General features: G+C 48.3%; 1 protein-coding gene across 7 annotated transcripts in view; it reads right to left on the bottom strand.

Moving 5' to 3' along the window:
- ALPK1 (alpha kinase 1) overlaps positions 1-16,273 on the bottom strand; it is a 34,757-nt gene that overhangs the window by 8,961 nt on the left and 9,523 nt on the right. For 6 of the 7 annotated variants that reach the window (XM_069012470.1, XM_069012466.1, XM_069012467.1 and 3 more), the window contains 4 exons: positions 12,070-12,302; positions 8,818-8,972; positions 1,008-1,206; positions 74-133 (listed from right to left, as the gene is read on the bottom strand). In XM_069012470.1, the coding sequence (XP_068868571.1) occupies positions 74-133; positions 1,008-1,206; positions 8,818-8,972; positions 12,070-12,190 (535 nt within the window). In that variant the 5' untranslated portion in view covers positions 12,191-12,302. Of the gene's footprint in view, positions 1-73; positions 134-1,007; positions 1,207-8,817; positions 8,973-12,069; positions 12,303-14,641; positions 14,699-16,273 lie in introns of those variants that run through there. The other variant, XM_069012472.1, reaches the window with a different exon arrangement.

The following is a 16,273-nucleotide window of genomic DNA, read 5'->3' as shown; positions in this document are numbered from 1 at the left end:
TAACTGTTAAAATTAGGATCAAAAATCCCACCAAAATAGCAAGTGTGAAATTGGAAAAGAGATCTATACGTACCCGTTGCTCCATTGTCACTAATCAGGCTGCTTAGGATATATTCAGCTTTTAAAAGTTTGCCTGATTGAAAATTAAAGAAAAAAAAGGATAGAAAATGAACATTAAAACATATTTTGGCATGATGCGAATAAAAACACTCATCAGGTATCACCTGCACATAGAACTGCTGCTGTCTATAGCCAGAAATGCACATGCCCCACCTTCTGTAATACGTGGTTGCACAGTAACATGAAATTATGAACATATCTCTTTTATTTTACACATTATACATTCCTGGAAGAGCGCTGGGATTCCCAGTTCTTACTTCCCTCCCAGAAGAAAGTAGTCTAGCCTGCTTCCTTCAGCAGCAATGTCCCAAGGAAACACGGGCTTTGGAAACCCATTTTGGTCTGATTGGGGAGTGGCTTGACATCCCACTATGGAAAACACAGCCACAGGAAGACACGTTAAAAATCCTTCAGGTGCTGTCCATGTTACGGGAATGATGGAATTTTTATTTTTTTTATCCTGGAGGAGTTGTAATCTGCATTGTTTGCATAGTCAAGTGGCCCCACTGAAAAATAAAAAGCAGCTGGGACAGCGTAGAGAAAATGCCAGGATTCTAATTTCCTTTTTCAAGGCCCTTGGTCAGGAGTACAGCAATTCAGATATCCCTGTTTGAAACCAGCAGGGAAGATTTGTTAAGGAACAAAGGCTCCAATTAGTATTTTCCACACCCTTTCACAATTTTCTCTCCTGCATTTGGCTCTGAAACCCTTTATACCGGCCCCTTTGTGCTAGTGAGAGGAGCCGGGAGGGCTCAAGGGGGCTGGGAGCGGGAAGTGCGTTTGGAAAGATGGCACCGTGAGCGCGGCACGCCCAGCGAGGGACACGGTGTCCTGTCCCGAGTCAAGCGGCCGCCAGTGGGGCTGGAGCTGCGGAAGCAGAGCGGTACCTGCGTTGACGGCGAGGCGAGCCTGGCGGATGAGCACCTGCGGGCTGATGGGAGCGCCGGGATGCAGCCTGTGCAGCGCCTTGGCGATCCGCAGGAGCCTGCTGGAGGCGTCAATCCAGTACAGGAAGCGGTCAGTCAGGAACACCACGGCGGTGGCCGTGGCGCAGTCCTTCACCAGGATGGAGGCTTTCAGATAAGCCTGAAAAAAACACAGGCGGCCTCAGGGAAACTCACCTCCCGCGGCTCAGAGAGCTGGAAATTGTTCAGCCTCAGTGACCCTATTCCTCACCCTGTTTTCATTTTTAGGATAGGGAAGGGCCAGCTGTTTATTTTGCTTGAGCCATAGATATCATTCCTGATTTTTTTTTGGGGGGGGGGCATTTTTTTTTAATTGTCTGATATTTGAACTGCAGAATTCGGTGGTCTGCTAATGAATTTAAGTCATGCCCAGCAGCAATTAGTTTAAAAGGGGAGTGCGAGACTGGGAAGGCTGGAAGTCGTCACTGTAGCCATGGTCCCATTCTGAGCTCAGGCCATCCACTCCTTTGTACACCACAAACAGGCAAACAGGCCAGGAATCCAGTGTTTTTCTCCTGCAGGCCATCCTTAATGACTGCTAAGTCTCTATGAACTGTTCTGGATTCCCACAGCAGTTGAGCCATCGCACTCACAGAAGGAATAGTCGGAATTCCTGAGGTCCTTGCCGTTACCAGGACAGGAGGCCAGCAAAGACAGCCATAGGAGACACACAGCCTGATCACAGGTGCTCAAGTCCACGTGGACATGGGGACGTTTGCCAAAAGCCCATCACTTCCCATGCTGGCCAGGTATTCCTGCCCAGGGGAGCAAGGAGGTGCTCCACGCACTGACACCCGGGAGATTACTTTTCCAGAGACTGCCAAGAAATCTTTGTCCAAGCATCAAGTAGCACACTCTGATGTGTGCAGGAAGAAGCCCATGTCAATCTGGGGAAGAGCCTATGGCACAAAGGCCGGCTTGCAGCACCGATCCCAAGCATTTCCCAGCTTGTTTGCACTTCAGCAAGGCAGATTTGTACAGATTTCCTTTTTTCCTTTTTCTTTTTTTCTCCCCTTTCCTCAACCCGAGTTGGATTTTGTAAGATGATGGCACTTGAAAAGGATTCCTGGAGCCCCGGCAGGCACAACTCCGCTTGTGCCGGCCAACAATGGAGGAATCCCCCTCTCCAAGCACCTGTAAACTGACACTGCAAACCAGCCATTCCAAATGCTCATCAACAGGCCATATATTTAAGCACAGAGCATCGCCTAATCTATTTTTTTTTTCCTCCCCTTCTTCCTTTAATAGATCGGAGCACAAAAGCCTGAGAGAGGGTGACCTACCAAACAAAAGGGCCTTTGAGTTCCTAGGAAAAGTAGACTTGGAGGAGGATGGAAGGAATCCAAGTGGCCCTATTATTTCCACTTGCACTAATTAGACATTTTTCTGTCAGCTATTGAGCACTGCTGAGAGGCCAAACTCACTGAATTCATTTCTAAAGTGTTTACAGAAGTTTGCATCTGTTTGTGTCTCTTCAGGAGGAAAATAAGCACTTCAATAGCATTGTGGAAAATCTAAACGAAGCATCCTATTCTGAAGGGCTTGGCAGTCTTGCAGCTGCATAATTTAACTCCCCGCTCAATGCCGAAACCTCTTGTGTCCCTCTCCAAACCCAAATGGACACAACATGTAGAAAAGTCAAGCCAGGGGGAGAAACGGGGCTATTTTTTTTGGGAGGCAGGGCCGCATGCTGTGTGGCACACAGCGACGTGGTTCCGTGTCAGCCTTTGCAGCGACGTCCCCCCCGTTCCGAGCAGGACACCGAGAAATTAATACCCACTCCTTTCATTCCTTGCCAACTCGTGTGGCTGGCAAATTCCTCAGCACCTCCAGCGAGGGCACCGGCACGCTGGGCACGCACCCAAGCCGGGAGCCTCCCCGAAACGCCACTCCGAGATGAGCCGGGGCAGCAGCTCCCTGTCACCCAGCCCAGAGCCAGGGAAACCCCTCTGGCTCCCAGGATGTCTCAGCCTGCTCCATCACAAGCAGAAAGTGGCAGCCTACACAGATTTACTCAGTTTCTCTATCGCTTTAGGCGCATCCGGAGAGGGGGAGAGAGAGAGAAAGAGCGAGGTACGCGCGCACTTTGTTTTCACATCTGTGCCCACGATGTGAAATGGATCCGCCTAATTGAGTTTATGACACAAAGGGAACCTCGCGGCTGGGAAGTGGAATCAGGTGGTGGGAGAATTAAATTTGCACCAGATTTCTATACACGGACCATTGGGGGAAATGCAAAGCAGCCTTTAGTGAAGGGGTTTCGCCTTAATGGCGCTGAGTGGGAGGGTGTGCGGTTCGCATGGCTCCCTGCATTAGCGGGCTTAGCTCCTCCGCGCGCCGGGGCTGAAGTTTGGGTCCCAGCTTTGGGTTCAAAGCCACGACGCCTCCTTTGCATTGACAATGGGGGCCGCTCCCAAGAGAAGGGAGAAGCTCAGAACTGGGGCCATCTGGCACTAGGACGGGCAGGAAAGCGTCAAAGGGAAATTATTGGTGCATAGTAAATGAGGATGAGGAGGAGGGGAAGGAAATAGGGGAAAATCTTTATGTGGCAGCTGATGTAAGAGGAATTACAAGCCCAAATAAATGAAATATTGATTTAATCCACTCTCTTGGCCCTCTTTATAAAGCCAAGATCCCAGAGGCAAGCCCTCCTCCATAGCCTGCGGGCTCAGGAGGATCCCCTTTGGAAAAACGCCTCCACAAACAGCGTGATTAAAAGGAAAAATTTAATTTTCAGCATCTCCACAGTTTTGTGGATGCTCTGGACTGCCGTGTTTGCTGATATCCACTTGTCTCAGACTGGTTCAGTCCTAGTTTCATTTGTAACTGCAGCCGAGGTTTAAAATCTTTTTTAAAAGCCACGAAACTAGGAGCAGCCAGCAAAGAATTTCTAATTCCGTGCACAAGGCTGGAGTGTCAGAGGCACGCACGTACTTCCAGGTGCTTCAGTTCTCTCCCAAGAGCTGCTCCTAGTTAGCACTCCACTGAACCCTAACAAATTGCCCGGTTTTCTTTCCCCCTGTCAGATTAAACACAGAGCCACGGCCCCGATGGATTGGGCTGGAGCCTTTCCCCCTCTTACCCCACGCGCCGTCAGCAAAGCCCGTCCTTCCCAGAGACCAAAGCTGCTGTCACCGCGCGGGACTTCTCTATCAATCCCTGCCTTTCAGCTGGCAATCAGGGCCCACTCCGCAAATAGCAGGGAATTAAGCCTCCCACCACCTCGGTGACGGGCAGAAGAAAGCATGTCTGGAGGTACAGACTGAAACACGGGACAGTCACACAGTGAATTGCTGCAGACTGAGGAACCAGCAGCTCCTGGACACTTCCCTCTTGGCTCAGAGCAGATGAGAATCCCCCTCGAACCTGTTAATTACCTCAAGTTATTCATCCTGCAGGCAGCGGAGAGCTGGGAATTTAATGGCAGCAGCACTAGGTCCATTAGGAGCAGTTCAAAACACCACAGATCGGGGCAGCTTTCACAACCAGCCTGATCTTGCTTCACCAACTGAGGAAATCCTGGAGTGGGAGTAACTCCTGTTTTTCTCAAGAAAATATAACAGCAGCATTTTGTGATGAGGACAGAAGGAGAACTCCTTAGAGTGCCCAGGAAGCTGCTTGAAGGGTGGGACCTGGGGGGGCCTCGTGTATCCAACAGGGTAGCAGGGATTTGGGGGAGCACAGCCATCTGCAGGAGCTCCTGCTCTTGATCAGTACCAAAGATAGAGAGGTGCCACAATCATTTTGTGGCCCTCATTTGTTCTAGACCACTTACAAACTATTGTGGCACATTAAATGGGGATACTTTAATACTTAAAAATAGCAAAATGCCAGCGACAGGACCCCCCTCCGAGGGAGCAGCAGCAAGACCATTATCAACACCTAAAAATCCAAGAGTCTCTTCCCTAAATCTGTGTCATCACATCAATCCACTTGAGAAAACACAATCTCAGGAATACAACATTTAAAGCTGTAAATACTGCAGGAAGCTGCCTCTGACAGGAGTAAATGCTACCCATGAGCAAAGCGAAGTGACAGTCCTACACAAACCCAGGATCCAGCTTCCTCTTTTGATTTTTTTATGGTCCACATAAATTCTGCTGTAGTTTTCCCACACAGGCAGCAGAAGACAGAGTGCTCTGCAGCACCAGGGCAGTCACCCTGGACAGCTAAAGCTCTCCTGCCTGCACCTAATCTCTGTCACTTCTCACTTACAAAGCCTGCGGGAGGCTGGGGTGTCGCGATTCCCTCCTGGTTTGAATTCATCCCTCACATCACTCTCCGTTTCACTGGGATCACCCAAGAAGAGCTCTTAGGAGGCAGGTAGCAAAAGGTCAGCCTCAACAACCGAGATCCCAGGGCTACGATTTAGGGCTTTAATTCTCCTGTTACCACACCGACAGTTAGAAGGAGGAGAAAACGAAATCCTCAGGCCCCCGCTTTAGTTCTTTTTCAAAGGCTCCCAGCTCTTAAGCGCCACACACACACCTACGGCAGTTAGGGCATGTCCCTTGGAATGGTTTCCTTAATGGCAGTCCATCAGCACCTAATTAGACAAGGCCCAGCCAAGGGCTGCAGGGCCTTATTTTCCACTCTTTTCAATATTCCCATTAAATGCCATGAGATTCCGTGCTGGAAGGGCCAGGATCCGTGTTCCCCCATCCACAGCAGGGAGCACAGAGCCAGCCTGCACAGCTCCCTACAGAGAGACCAGAGTAGCCCCACTCTTGGAGGATTTTCCTTTTGTATTCCCACTGCACCCATCCCAGCAGATCCTGATCCATGACTGAATGCAGGAATTACTTGCAGGTATGATAAAAATAAAGTAAAGCCCGACATCATCACTATGGGTTTGCAAACAGGCAAAAAAAAAAAAAAGAAGAAAAAAAGATTTTAAATATTAACGTAGCGTGAATCATCCCACAAGAGAACTAAGTGTGTGCACAGAGTTGTCCTTCAACTAAAGCCACAGCAGGTTCTGTGGGATCAAAGCCTCCGTGGACATGGGCATGTTGCCCTCTATTGGCTGCTCACCGAGCTTTAGGCTAATTCCACCCCTTGGGATAGTAAAGATCTGCAGGCAGGGCACCCCTGGCAGCCTCCCTTTGGGATCTGCAGCCCCATTCCGAACCCCACAGTGCACGTGGTATTTAGAGAGGAAAAATAATCCCTCGTTCTTTATCCCTGCCAGCAAGGATGCTGTGACAGTTTTGGTTTTGCTTTGCCTTGTTAAAAACTAAAATCCCAGTGTGTCCCAGTTTGGCTTTGGATACAGATGTTGGCTATCGCCCTTCGAGCTTTAGTGCACACTCCCACCACGGGGGCTGCAGGATGGGTTTGGATTGCTAGCTGAAACCTGCTAGGAAAACGAGGAAAACGGTGTGTTGGGCTTGTTGAACTGTGGTGGCCTTTGGGTGGTGAATCCCAGCAGGAAAAGGAAAAAAAAACCTAAAATCTAAACCAAACCCTGCACCTTCTATGGGATGCAGAGAGGCACCGAGCATCCCCCAGCAAAGACGAAGGAGAGCACTTAAAGAAGCTGCAGGTGCAGGTGGCTTTGCCTTCCCGATGCGCCGAAGGAGCGCGGAGCCGCCGGCAACGCGGATCCCACTTTTTTAAAGTGCAGCAACACCGAGGCAAACCCTTGAAGCCACAGCCTAATCCGCTTACTCCCTGTGCCGGTCTCATGGAGCTTTTCAGCCCCCTCCCAGGGCGAGGCATCCTCACGGAGAGCCCCGGTAGCCAGCGCTGCCTCTTGCAACACCACCAGTGTGTTATGGTAATGAAGTGCCTTTCATTCATGGATCTCAAAGCACTTTTTAAATGTAATGAATTACGGTTTATGAGCTTATTCTAAGCATGGCAAATTAAAATAAACAGAGAGGAAAAATTTTAAAGGGTTGGGTTTTTTTTCCCTGAACAATAAATCGACAAAGACTTAATTTTTTTTTTGTCCTCCGGGGAATTAAATTATCCTTCTGTCCCTCATGCCAAAAAAAAAAAAAAAAAAAAAAAGAAAAAAAAAAAGAAAAAAGTTGCTCAGACTTTTATCTTTCCTCATCATACTGTAATCACTTCTCTTCAGCCTCATTTCCCCCCCAGCTTTTTATTCAAAGAACTGAGGCAGCCTTTGCTCTGCCTTGAAATTTTATTTAAAATAAAAAAGAGGGGGGAGAAGGAATGGATGAAGGGGAAAAAAATCCCTTTTCCTGACTAATACTAATAATACAGGTCAAGATGTCAGTCTATCTACAATTAAATTGAAAACAAAAAAGGTTTTCCCTTTTTCCCATGGTACAATGGCGCTGGAATATAAATTACCGATGAAGATGAAATAATACTTCAAAGCACATGGGGAAAGGCAGCACAACGTTTACAAAGTATTTTCCACCGCAGGATGAAACATTGGAGACAACGGCAACCAATGGACTTCAGGGGGTGTGGGTGAATAGTCCAAAACTAGCATGGAGGAGGATTTTAGGTCCCTATAGTCTCTGACCCCATGATAGGCTTTGTTTAACAAGGGCAGCTGCAGTTATCAACAGATGTTTCAGCAATAAATAATTGGTATCATCCCAGAAAAGATCCATCTACCTGGGGAGAGGGCATAATGCCGCAAACACTGCTCCACTATTACAGCCACATTAATCTCCCATCTAGCCAGGTCTCTCGGGGAGTTTGCTGCAGGTGTTTATCCCGGGAGGGAGCACACAAACGCTCCAAAGTTAGAGAGCTGCGCTGGGATTGTAAAGGAGGTCAACCTCCGCCATAAATTTCTGTCTGAGGCCACACACACCAAAGGGAGAAAGAAAATAAATACCCGAGAGCAGCCACTCCCCGCCCTCCCCGGGGAATTCAGGAGCCTTGCGACGTGGGGACGCTGGGGCTCCCACTTCCCAGCCCTGCAGTTCGCTTTGCTGAGCTTCTTGTTGCTCCATGCTGTTCAAAGGAATCAAAGTTGTTCCCAAAGGAAACCTGCTGCCCTCACTGAGGCAGGGCTCTCTGGGGCAGGTGAGATCTCTTGGCCACCTTGGAATTAACAGGCAGGAATGGGGACGGTATTGGCTTCAGACATGCACCACAGGAATAAAAAACCCCCACAAAATTCACAAACCTCATCTTTATTCCTGTCCTGGCTAAGGGATAGCTCTTAGCCCAGCTATTACATTTACCATGGAAAAAAGGTGTCCTCTATTCTGCACAGGTCTGACATGTCGCTAGGAAAATCAGAAAAGCAAAAAAGAAATCCACATTTCTTGCCACTTCCTAATCTTTAATCTTAATCACTTTACGGGATGGGATCCCCAAGGACCTTTGGGATTCTGCAACTCCTTACACAGCCAACAATCCTTTACTCACAGGAGAAATCACATTGAATCCTTGTCTTTCCTGCCTAGATTTTGGCCAGCTGTGGTCCTCAAAGGGATTCTGTCATGTAATTTTATTGAAAAAAGAAGAGCAGGTGATGAATTGTGCAAGCTCTTACTACAGTGAGTGATCCTCATGACCTGCTTGCAGCACAGAATTAGACAAGGCACGGCATTCTTGTCAAATTCATAGGTTTTTTAAAGAACATGATGTGAACACTTGGCATTTTAGTGTTATTCTAATGCCAGTCCTTGAGGGAAGAGAGGAGCACTACCTCAGTGGAAACAGAACCAGAACTGCCCTGCGAAACCCCCCGAGCACCTCAGCAGGACACTTTACACCACAGGTGTGTTGAACTTCATACCAGCAAGTCAGGGAGCCTGGCGCTGATCATATCTTGCAGGTTTGTTTTGTCTTCTGGGCCAAGGTCTTGTTTGTATTGCCACCTCTCCGGCACAAAGGGCCACTTCATTTCCTTTGCCTCCTCCAGAAGGCTCCTCACATCCTCAGGAAGCAGAGCTGAAAGGGTCAAAGAGCAGGTGAGGATATTGCAGGAGGTTCAGCTGCAGCACTCATGACACCAATCTCTCAAAAAGGCCTTCTCCCAGTTGCTCCCAGCTCTTAGCCCTTGTCACCAGCCTCGTGGGGAGGGAAGGGGAGCTGGCATGCCATCCGTTCCCCTTGGCTGCACTGCCCTCCAGGTAAATGGGAGCCTTCAGCCATTAAAAAGGCTTTTAGCAGGAAGTCATGCCGGCTGGTGGCTGCCTGGGCGTGAAGAGCCGCTCCAGAAGAGGCAGGAGGAAACCTGTTCCCCTGTGTGAGGAGAGGACAGAGGGGTCAACAGCACAGAAGATCTGTCCCTCCTGCTCAGGTGACAGTGGCAGAGCCTTCCCAGAAAACCACTTCCGAACCGGGAGATAAACCTGGACCATGGATAGCAGTTAGACAGAAATCTAAGGGGTTATAACGAATAATGAAAATTGAGCAGTTTCTCCCTCCCTGTTCCCTCTCCACACTCATCCTAAGCCATGCCATCAGCTTCGGTTGGATCTCCAACCTGACCCAGCTGAGGATGCAACTGCTAGGAGCACACAGCCAGAGATTTGGGCTTGGATCTGTCCCTTCCTTTCAGCCACAGCCCACATTTCATTTTCCTTGCAACAGGGGTGATGTGGATGTGCTGTGCCGTGCTAACCACTCGGCTGGGCAGCCTCTCTGGCCAATAAAAGTGGATTAACAAGGATTATTGACCAGATGGGGTTAATGGTGATCATCAGCTGCAGATCTGGCCCCTTCTGGCCATTAATCCCCCAAAAAACCCCTGCTCAGAGACCATCATTGCTTTAACGAGGCAACGCAATAAATGCATTACTACATATTTTTAATCAATCCTTTATGCAGGGACTGTAGAAAATGAACTTCATCAAAAGGATATTACATGCTCGTATTGCAGCACATTCACCAGTACGGTTTTCTTAGGAAAAACCAGGAAGTTGGATATTTAGGGTGCTCTTCCAAAAAGTCAAGTTTACAACGCTACTGCTTTTTCCAATCCACATTTTCTCACTTGTTGCTGTCCCAAAGAAACATGGGGTTTGGAAATCTTCCCGTTACACATCCTGGCTGAACGTGAAGCCCAGTTGCCTTATCCTCTTGAAGTGCTGCCTGAAGGGGCTCAGCCCTCCGTGCTGGCAAGGTGGCCAAGTGCCAGAGCTAATGGGGAGAGGAGGTCGTGCTCTCACCCTCACACCTGTCACCGGAAAATCAGTGCTGGAGCAGAGATATCCACCTCATCACAGGGATATTCATCTCATCACAAGGAACACAAAACTATGGACAGAAGGACTTATCTCCCATGTAGAAAGACTGAACTTCCTAAGTCTTTTCCTAAGGAAGATCCAGCTCCAAGGACAAGAGTTTAACCCTTGTAACAGAGAGCTGTTCTCATCGCTGGCAATATAAACTCATTAATTAAAGAAGGTTAAATGGGTACAGAAGTGGACTGGAATGATTTCTAGCCTAAAAAAGAAATAAAAATCCAAACCCACCCAACACCCATTCTGCCCCCTGAAGTCAGATAAGGATGTGCTCCTGCTCTCCCCTCTCCCCACCATTTCAATGGATTTGGCTTTCAGTCCTTCCTGCACCAGGTCTGAGAAAGCCGGGGGGAACAAAGGCAGCCCCGAGAGCGCTGGGAGGGTCCCCCCGAAGCCGAGAGCCGCCGACCTGCAGGGCCCTGCCTTCCCCGGGCAGAGAGCCCCAGCAGTTATTAATGTCGCTGTCACCACCCCGCTGCTGGGTATTTCTCTTTCAGCTGATGGGAACACGGCCCTCGGAAAAGCCCGAGCAGCACTTCAGGCTCTGATCGCCCATTTCCTGAAGCAGTTCACCTGAAGGACCGTGTCTAATCGAGTGATTATAAGGGCACTGATTTACCTTATCTGGAACTAAACTGATTATTTCTCATACTTTGTGGTATTTAATAGGAGAAAAGGAGGGAGGAGGATGAGGGGGGAAAAGCGCTACCTGATTAGGAGTTCAAGAGCCTATTCTGCAGAGCCATAATAAAACTTAAAAGAATTTGTGACGAGGAAACAAAGTACCCTTTGTTGGAAACAAAAGGAGAGGAGAGAAAAATCTTCCAGTATCCATAACAGAAACCTACACGCCACCCTCCAGCGCAAACAGACTTAGGTGCTTCAGAAAAAGGCAGCTGACCTCCCAGCAAGAACAAGGATGGTCGGAAAAACATATTCTCAACGGCTCCGCGCCCCGGGACAAACAAAGGGTTTTAAAGATCACATTAACGTTGCGGCCGAGCCACTCAAGCAAGGCAAAACTAAACATTATTAACATCAAACTGGAAAACGGGCAGTGCCGCAGATGTGTCACGCAAAGGGAAACCTTAATTCCGCTGGAATTAAGAAATAATAAATTCTCCTTTCACAGCGCCACGGCGATACCGAAATAGCTGCTGGTTTCCAGCAGGTAACGCCAGCATTAAAACAAATGAGGAATCCTTTTATTACAGCTCTCGCTAAACACTGCTTCCTTTCCTGGTTATTTATTCCAGCCTTTAGCCAGCATGGGTTTTCCTTTCAAGAGGGATATTGGAAGGTTTGTTGTTTTTTTTTTTTTTTCCCCTTGGACACCACTTACAGAGGTCACACACATTTTACAAGATAAAGATTCAGGCAATGAGGTCTTTAATATATGAGGAGAAGCTGACAAACAGAGAGGACCCTCCCCCAGTTCCTATGAAAGGAGAGGAAATATGTGCCCTTATTCAGAAGTTGCATCCTTTTTTTTCCTTTCTCTCTCTCTTTTTTTTTTAATAACTGAAATTTATGTGCATCAGCAAACTTTTGGGCATTGTTCTTCCCAAACTAAACTGTTCCTTACAGCCTCATGTTTACTGAAGCCTAAAATTAGAACTGACAGCAATTCACTGCAACAAAGTGGACTTCTTTCCCTGCCTGCCTGTAGCCCGCATCCCATTCATGGCCTCGAAATCCAGGCATCTCTTGACACTCATCTGCCCGGCGAAGAAAAATAGGGCAGGGCTGAGGGCTGGCTGAGGGTTGGAGTCCTGCCGCCGCTCCTGGGGAGAGCTCACCTTGGCACCGCCGGTATTCCCGCTCCTCTCCCTCGCCCGTGCCGGCCTCTGCCGCCAGGAGCGTGTCCAGAGCTCGCTCGCACTCCTGCAGCAGCACGGCCACGGCGCTTTGATTATTCATGAGGGCTGATCCCACTCGGCTGTGAATTGGGTGTCCCCGGGTGCCCGGTGATCAATTACTTAGGAGAAGACACGGGGTCCAAATGAAAAGGATCCCTTCAAGGCTGAGGTACCTGGCAAACAAAGGAGGGGGAAAATGATTAACTAAAGTATCATCAATTATCTGAAAGGCTCAAGCAGGGGGAAATAATAGGGAAAATACATGAAAATACATGACAGCCTCGGAGGACTTTATTAGAGGAGTGTGTGAAATCACTGCAGGGTCCTGGTGACAGTGTGTGAGGGGAACATCTCCGAGGTGCCAGGGAGACAGGACAGGCTCATCAATGGAGCCGTGACATCCCAAGCAGGGAAGTGACTGTCGGGACTGTGCTGAAGCCCTTTGCACCTGGGAGGCTCTCACCCTGGGAGGCTGTCGCACGCAGTCAGCCTGGACTGAATGGCAGAGTGGGGGATGCTGCGTGCATTTCCCAGACCATGGAGACTCTCTCTTCTACCCTGGGATGCCATCCCGTGTGTGAGTGTTCTCCATGTATGTCCCACTGCAAGCCCTCCAGGTGCTTAGGGCATTGCCAGTGGTGATGCAGGAAGCCCCCAGCATTTCCATGACAGGTATCTGGCTCAGCACCTGCCAGAACACTTGGACAGCTTTCAAAAACTAAGCACAAAGTAAATATTTCGGGTTTGTTTATTTTCTCCCCACCAATGTGATGATGGTTTCACTTAGAAAACTCTTCCTGCAGTTTGAAGCAATACAGCCAGTAACGGCCTCAGCGAAAACATATCTAAAATTGGGGAAACACTACGGCTGTGAAGGAGGAAGTGGAACACACACGCAGGCACAGTTTGCTCTGCTGACTGGAAACCACTCACAGTTTAGCTGCTACGCTTCCAGGCAGTTTTTTCCCTTTTTGCTGTGGCTCTGGGATCGCTGGATCCCGGAGCTGGTGGCAGATAGGCTGTGCTCTCAACGGCACAGAGCAGGAGCAAGCTGCCAGACTGAAAAGCAGAGGGCAAAAGAGATGCACTCATGCGAAAGCAGAGAGGATCAGAGAGGCTGCCTTGGAAGGGCAGGTGGAGCAGGGCAAAAGATGGGATTCATCAGCAAAGAGCCTGGAGGCAGGAGCTACTCAGTGGGGCTCTGGCTGACTCCGCAGACAAATGTCACAGAAAGGAGAAATTTAAAAAGTAGCCGTAAAAGGGAGACCGAGGGAAGGAGCACAAGCACATAAGGGAAGCTGGAGAGCAAATAAGGGATCAGCCAGAGGCAGAGCCATGGATAAAGGCAGAAGGAAAACCTAGAAAGTGTTCCCCATCTTTTTAGGCCCAAATAAAAGCTACCAGGGCCACCCTCTGCAGGGTTTGAGCCAGCTGAGCACAGCTGAGTGCTGGGATCACATCCCTGTGGATGCACCAGGCACAGGGCCCATTTAGGGGGTCCCATCAGGAGCAAAAGGAGATTGGGCCAGAGACAGGGCTGGGGACAAAGCTACAGCATGGTCCAAAGTCCACGCAGGAGACGGGGCTGAACTACCTGTCACTGACCAAGGTGAGTCTAAAAAAAAGGGCACAGCAATGGGATTTGCTCATGGCACAAGGTCCAAGTCCACATCCTCGTTCACAAAGGTCCCCTCTCCCTGGCAGGGACAGACCTCTGAACCTGGGGACAATAGCCAGAAAGCAGAGTCCTCTGCTCCCACCCTGCCAGGTCTAGACAAGCTGATCCAGTTGCTGGGTATCCATCAGGGAAAAGAAAAGCATAGTCACACTAACACACCTATGCCAGTGTTGCTTGCTCTGTTAACTGCACTAACATCTGCTAAATGATTTATCTGATTACCCAGCCCCGTGGGAAGGAGTGTGTGGCTGCCCCAGGAGTACCTCCCAGGTTGGGATGAAGCATCCCTGCCATCTGGCCTGGGCTCCATTCCTTTGTGTAACTGATTTCTCAAAAATTTCATTTTCCAGGGAGCCCACTCGAGTGACTACCAAGCACATATACACCTGCCTCAAATCCACTGTGGATAGTAGTCCTGGGAACTGGGACCTGGAAACTGCTTCAAGAGCATGCAGAAGCACGTTGGAGAAGGCCTGTGCTCAGCTGCCACCTCGCAGCCTGTAAATAAATGCTCATAAGCACAATTTGCTGTGAAGACAAACTAAAGCAAGCAAACACTGGGGTGTTTCCCTTTACAAAAAATAACATGGCACTAGGAGCACCCAAGGGAGCTCATGGACGTGCTCCACTTCTCTGTGATGCAGCCCAGAGCCCCGAATCAGACTTTTAAGCCCAGCTCTTGTTGGGTCTTTACTGCAGGCAGGAGGGCCCCGTGGCTTTGTGAGCCACACAAGCTGCCACTCTCACAAAGAGCTGCAGGGGCTTAGCAGGGAAGCTCAAATTAGTGTGGAAGTACAGCACTTGGCTTCCTTGAATTGGGAGGATTTAACTCACCGGGAAACTGCCAGGTCCGTAACAGTGATCTATGAATGTCAGCAAGCAAGGGATTTTTCTTCAAGTACATTTTTCCAAAGAACTGAATAAACAGCAAGGACACAGAGTAATGAAATAATGATTTACAACAGCAGCAACACCAAAGTGCTGGAACCATAGAGAAAAGTGCAATAAACTGTACATTAGTACTCAGAAGGTAGAGAGTCTTTTGAGACCCACCACTGGGGACAATGACTCGCATCATAAAATCAGCTTAAAATGCACCACAGAGCTTTAAACCACATCAGCATCCTTTACACAGATGCCACTTTGTAAGTTGTGTTGTGTGACAGCTGTGGCGTTGAGTGACAGCTGGGAGGGGGAAATAACCAGGCACGCAGCTTTCCTGGGGAAACACAGGACTTGAGCCTAAAGCCCAAGAGCAGAACAGCAAAAACTTCTGGAGGCCTTTAGAACCCTCTCAATGGTTACTAATCAGCTTTCTCAAAGTTCCCTTAAATCCTAACAAGTGGTACTTTAAGGAGGTGGTTTTGAAGTGGTAAAAATTGCAGCCTGACATGCTGCAAAACTGCCTGGACAAAAATGTTTCCTAAGCATGCACTTAAAAATGCTCTTTGAAAACACATAATAAAAACAATTTTGCATCAGGATGAGGATTTAAACATTCCTTGGTGACAGGAAAGCTCCTCTACTCCAGTTGTGGGCAAACCCAGCTTTTAAATGCTCAATGTAATTGTTAGACACTTTGAAACAGAAATTACGAGAAAAAAAAAAATCTGTGCCATTTCTGGTTGGAGCCTGGATTAAAATAACTCCTCGCATCAAACATGAGGAAAAATTATTCCAAAGGTCTCAGGGGATGAGAAAATACATTTCTGTGGTTGCCTTCTAATTGGAGCCAGGGTTCAGAACAAGAGGGATGGAGGGAAGAATTGGGTGGGCAACAGAGAAATGATCTCTTTAATAAGAAATGGGCCGTACTGTGACATTTCAGAGCCCTTGGGCTAGAAGACCAAATGATCTGTCCAGAGAAAGGAATTTTAAGTTCTGCTGTGGATGGAAGGAAGCCCGGGAGTCAATCTAGCTGGTTTAAGACTGCAATTAGCTTTGGAGGCTTTAAGAAAAAGAAGATGTAATTGCTGCATTCAAACTTCAAATGCAGCAAGGATAACAAGCGCTGGTTTCTTGGACAACATAATTTGGGAAATTTTCCACAGCATTATGGTCCTGAAACACAAATTAGAGATCGCCAGACCTTTTCTCTCTGAAAATATATTATCCTAATTTTCATCTTATTCAGGGTACCCTCCAGTTCCAGGAGACTAATGAAGAGGAAGCAAAGACCTGATGAGTTCCATGTGGAGACTACATTTATGGATTAATCCCAACAGGGAGCAAATAAACCTTATTCCCAGGGCTCTCGGCTGGGACTCAACACAATCAATCGAGGAATGGATAGTTATTTATGACTGAGGCTGTTTTGACTTTCAAATAAACATTTTAATTATTTTAAGTGTTACACTGGAACTTAGAATGTGAGCCCTGTTTTCATTGCGGTGCCTTGCTCTCCTGCCTCCTAATCCCAAACCACTCCGGTCATTATGACACCATGCAAATGATACTGATTTTCAC

Source organism: Aphelocoma coerulescens, chromosome 4 (assembly GCF_041296385.1).
Source record: "Aphelocoma coerulescens isolate FSJ_1873_10779 chromosome 4, UR_Acoe_1.0, whole genome shotgun sequence".
Taxonomy (NCBI): domain Eukaryota; kingdom Metazoa; phylum Chordata; class Aves; order Passeriformes; family Corvidae; genus Aphelocoma; species Aphelocoma coerulescens.
This window is presented reverse-complemented; position numbering and strand designations above follow the sequence as displayed.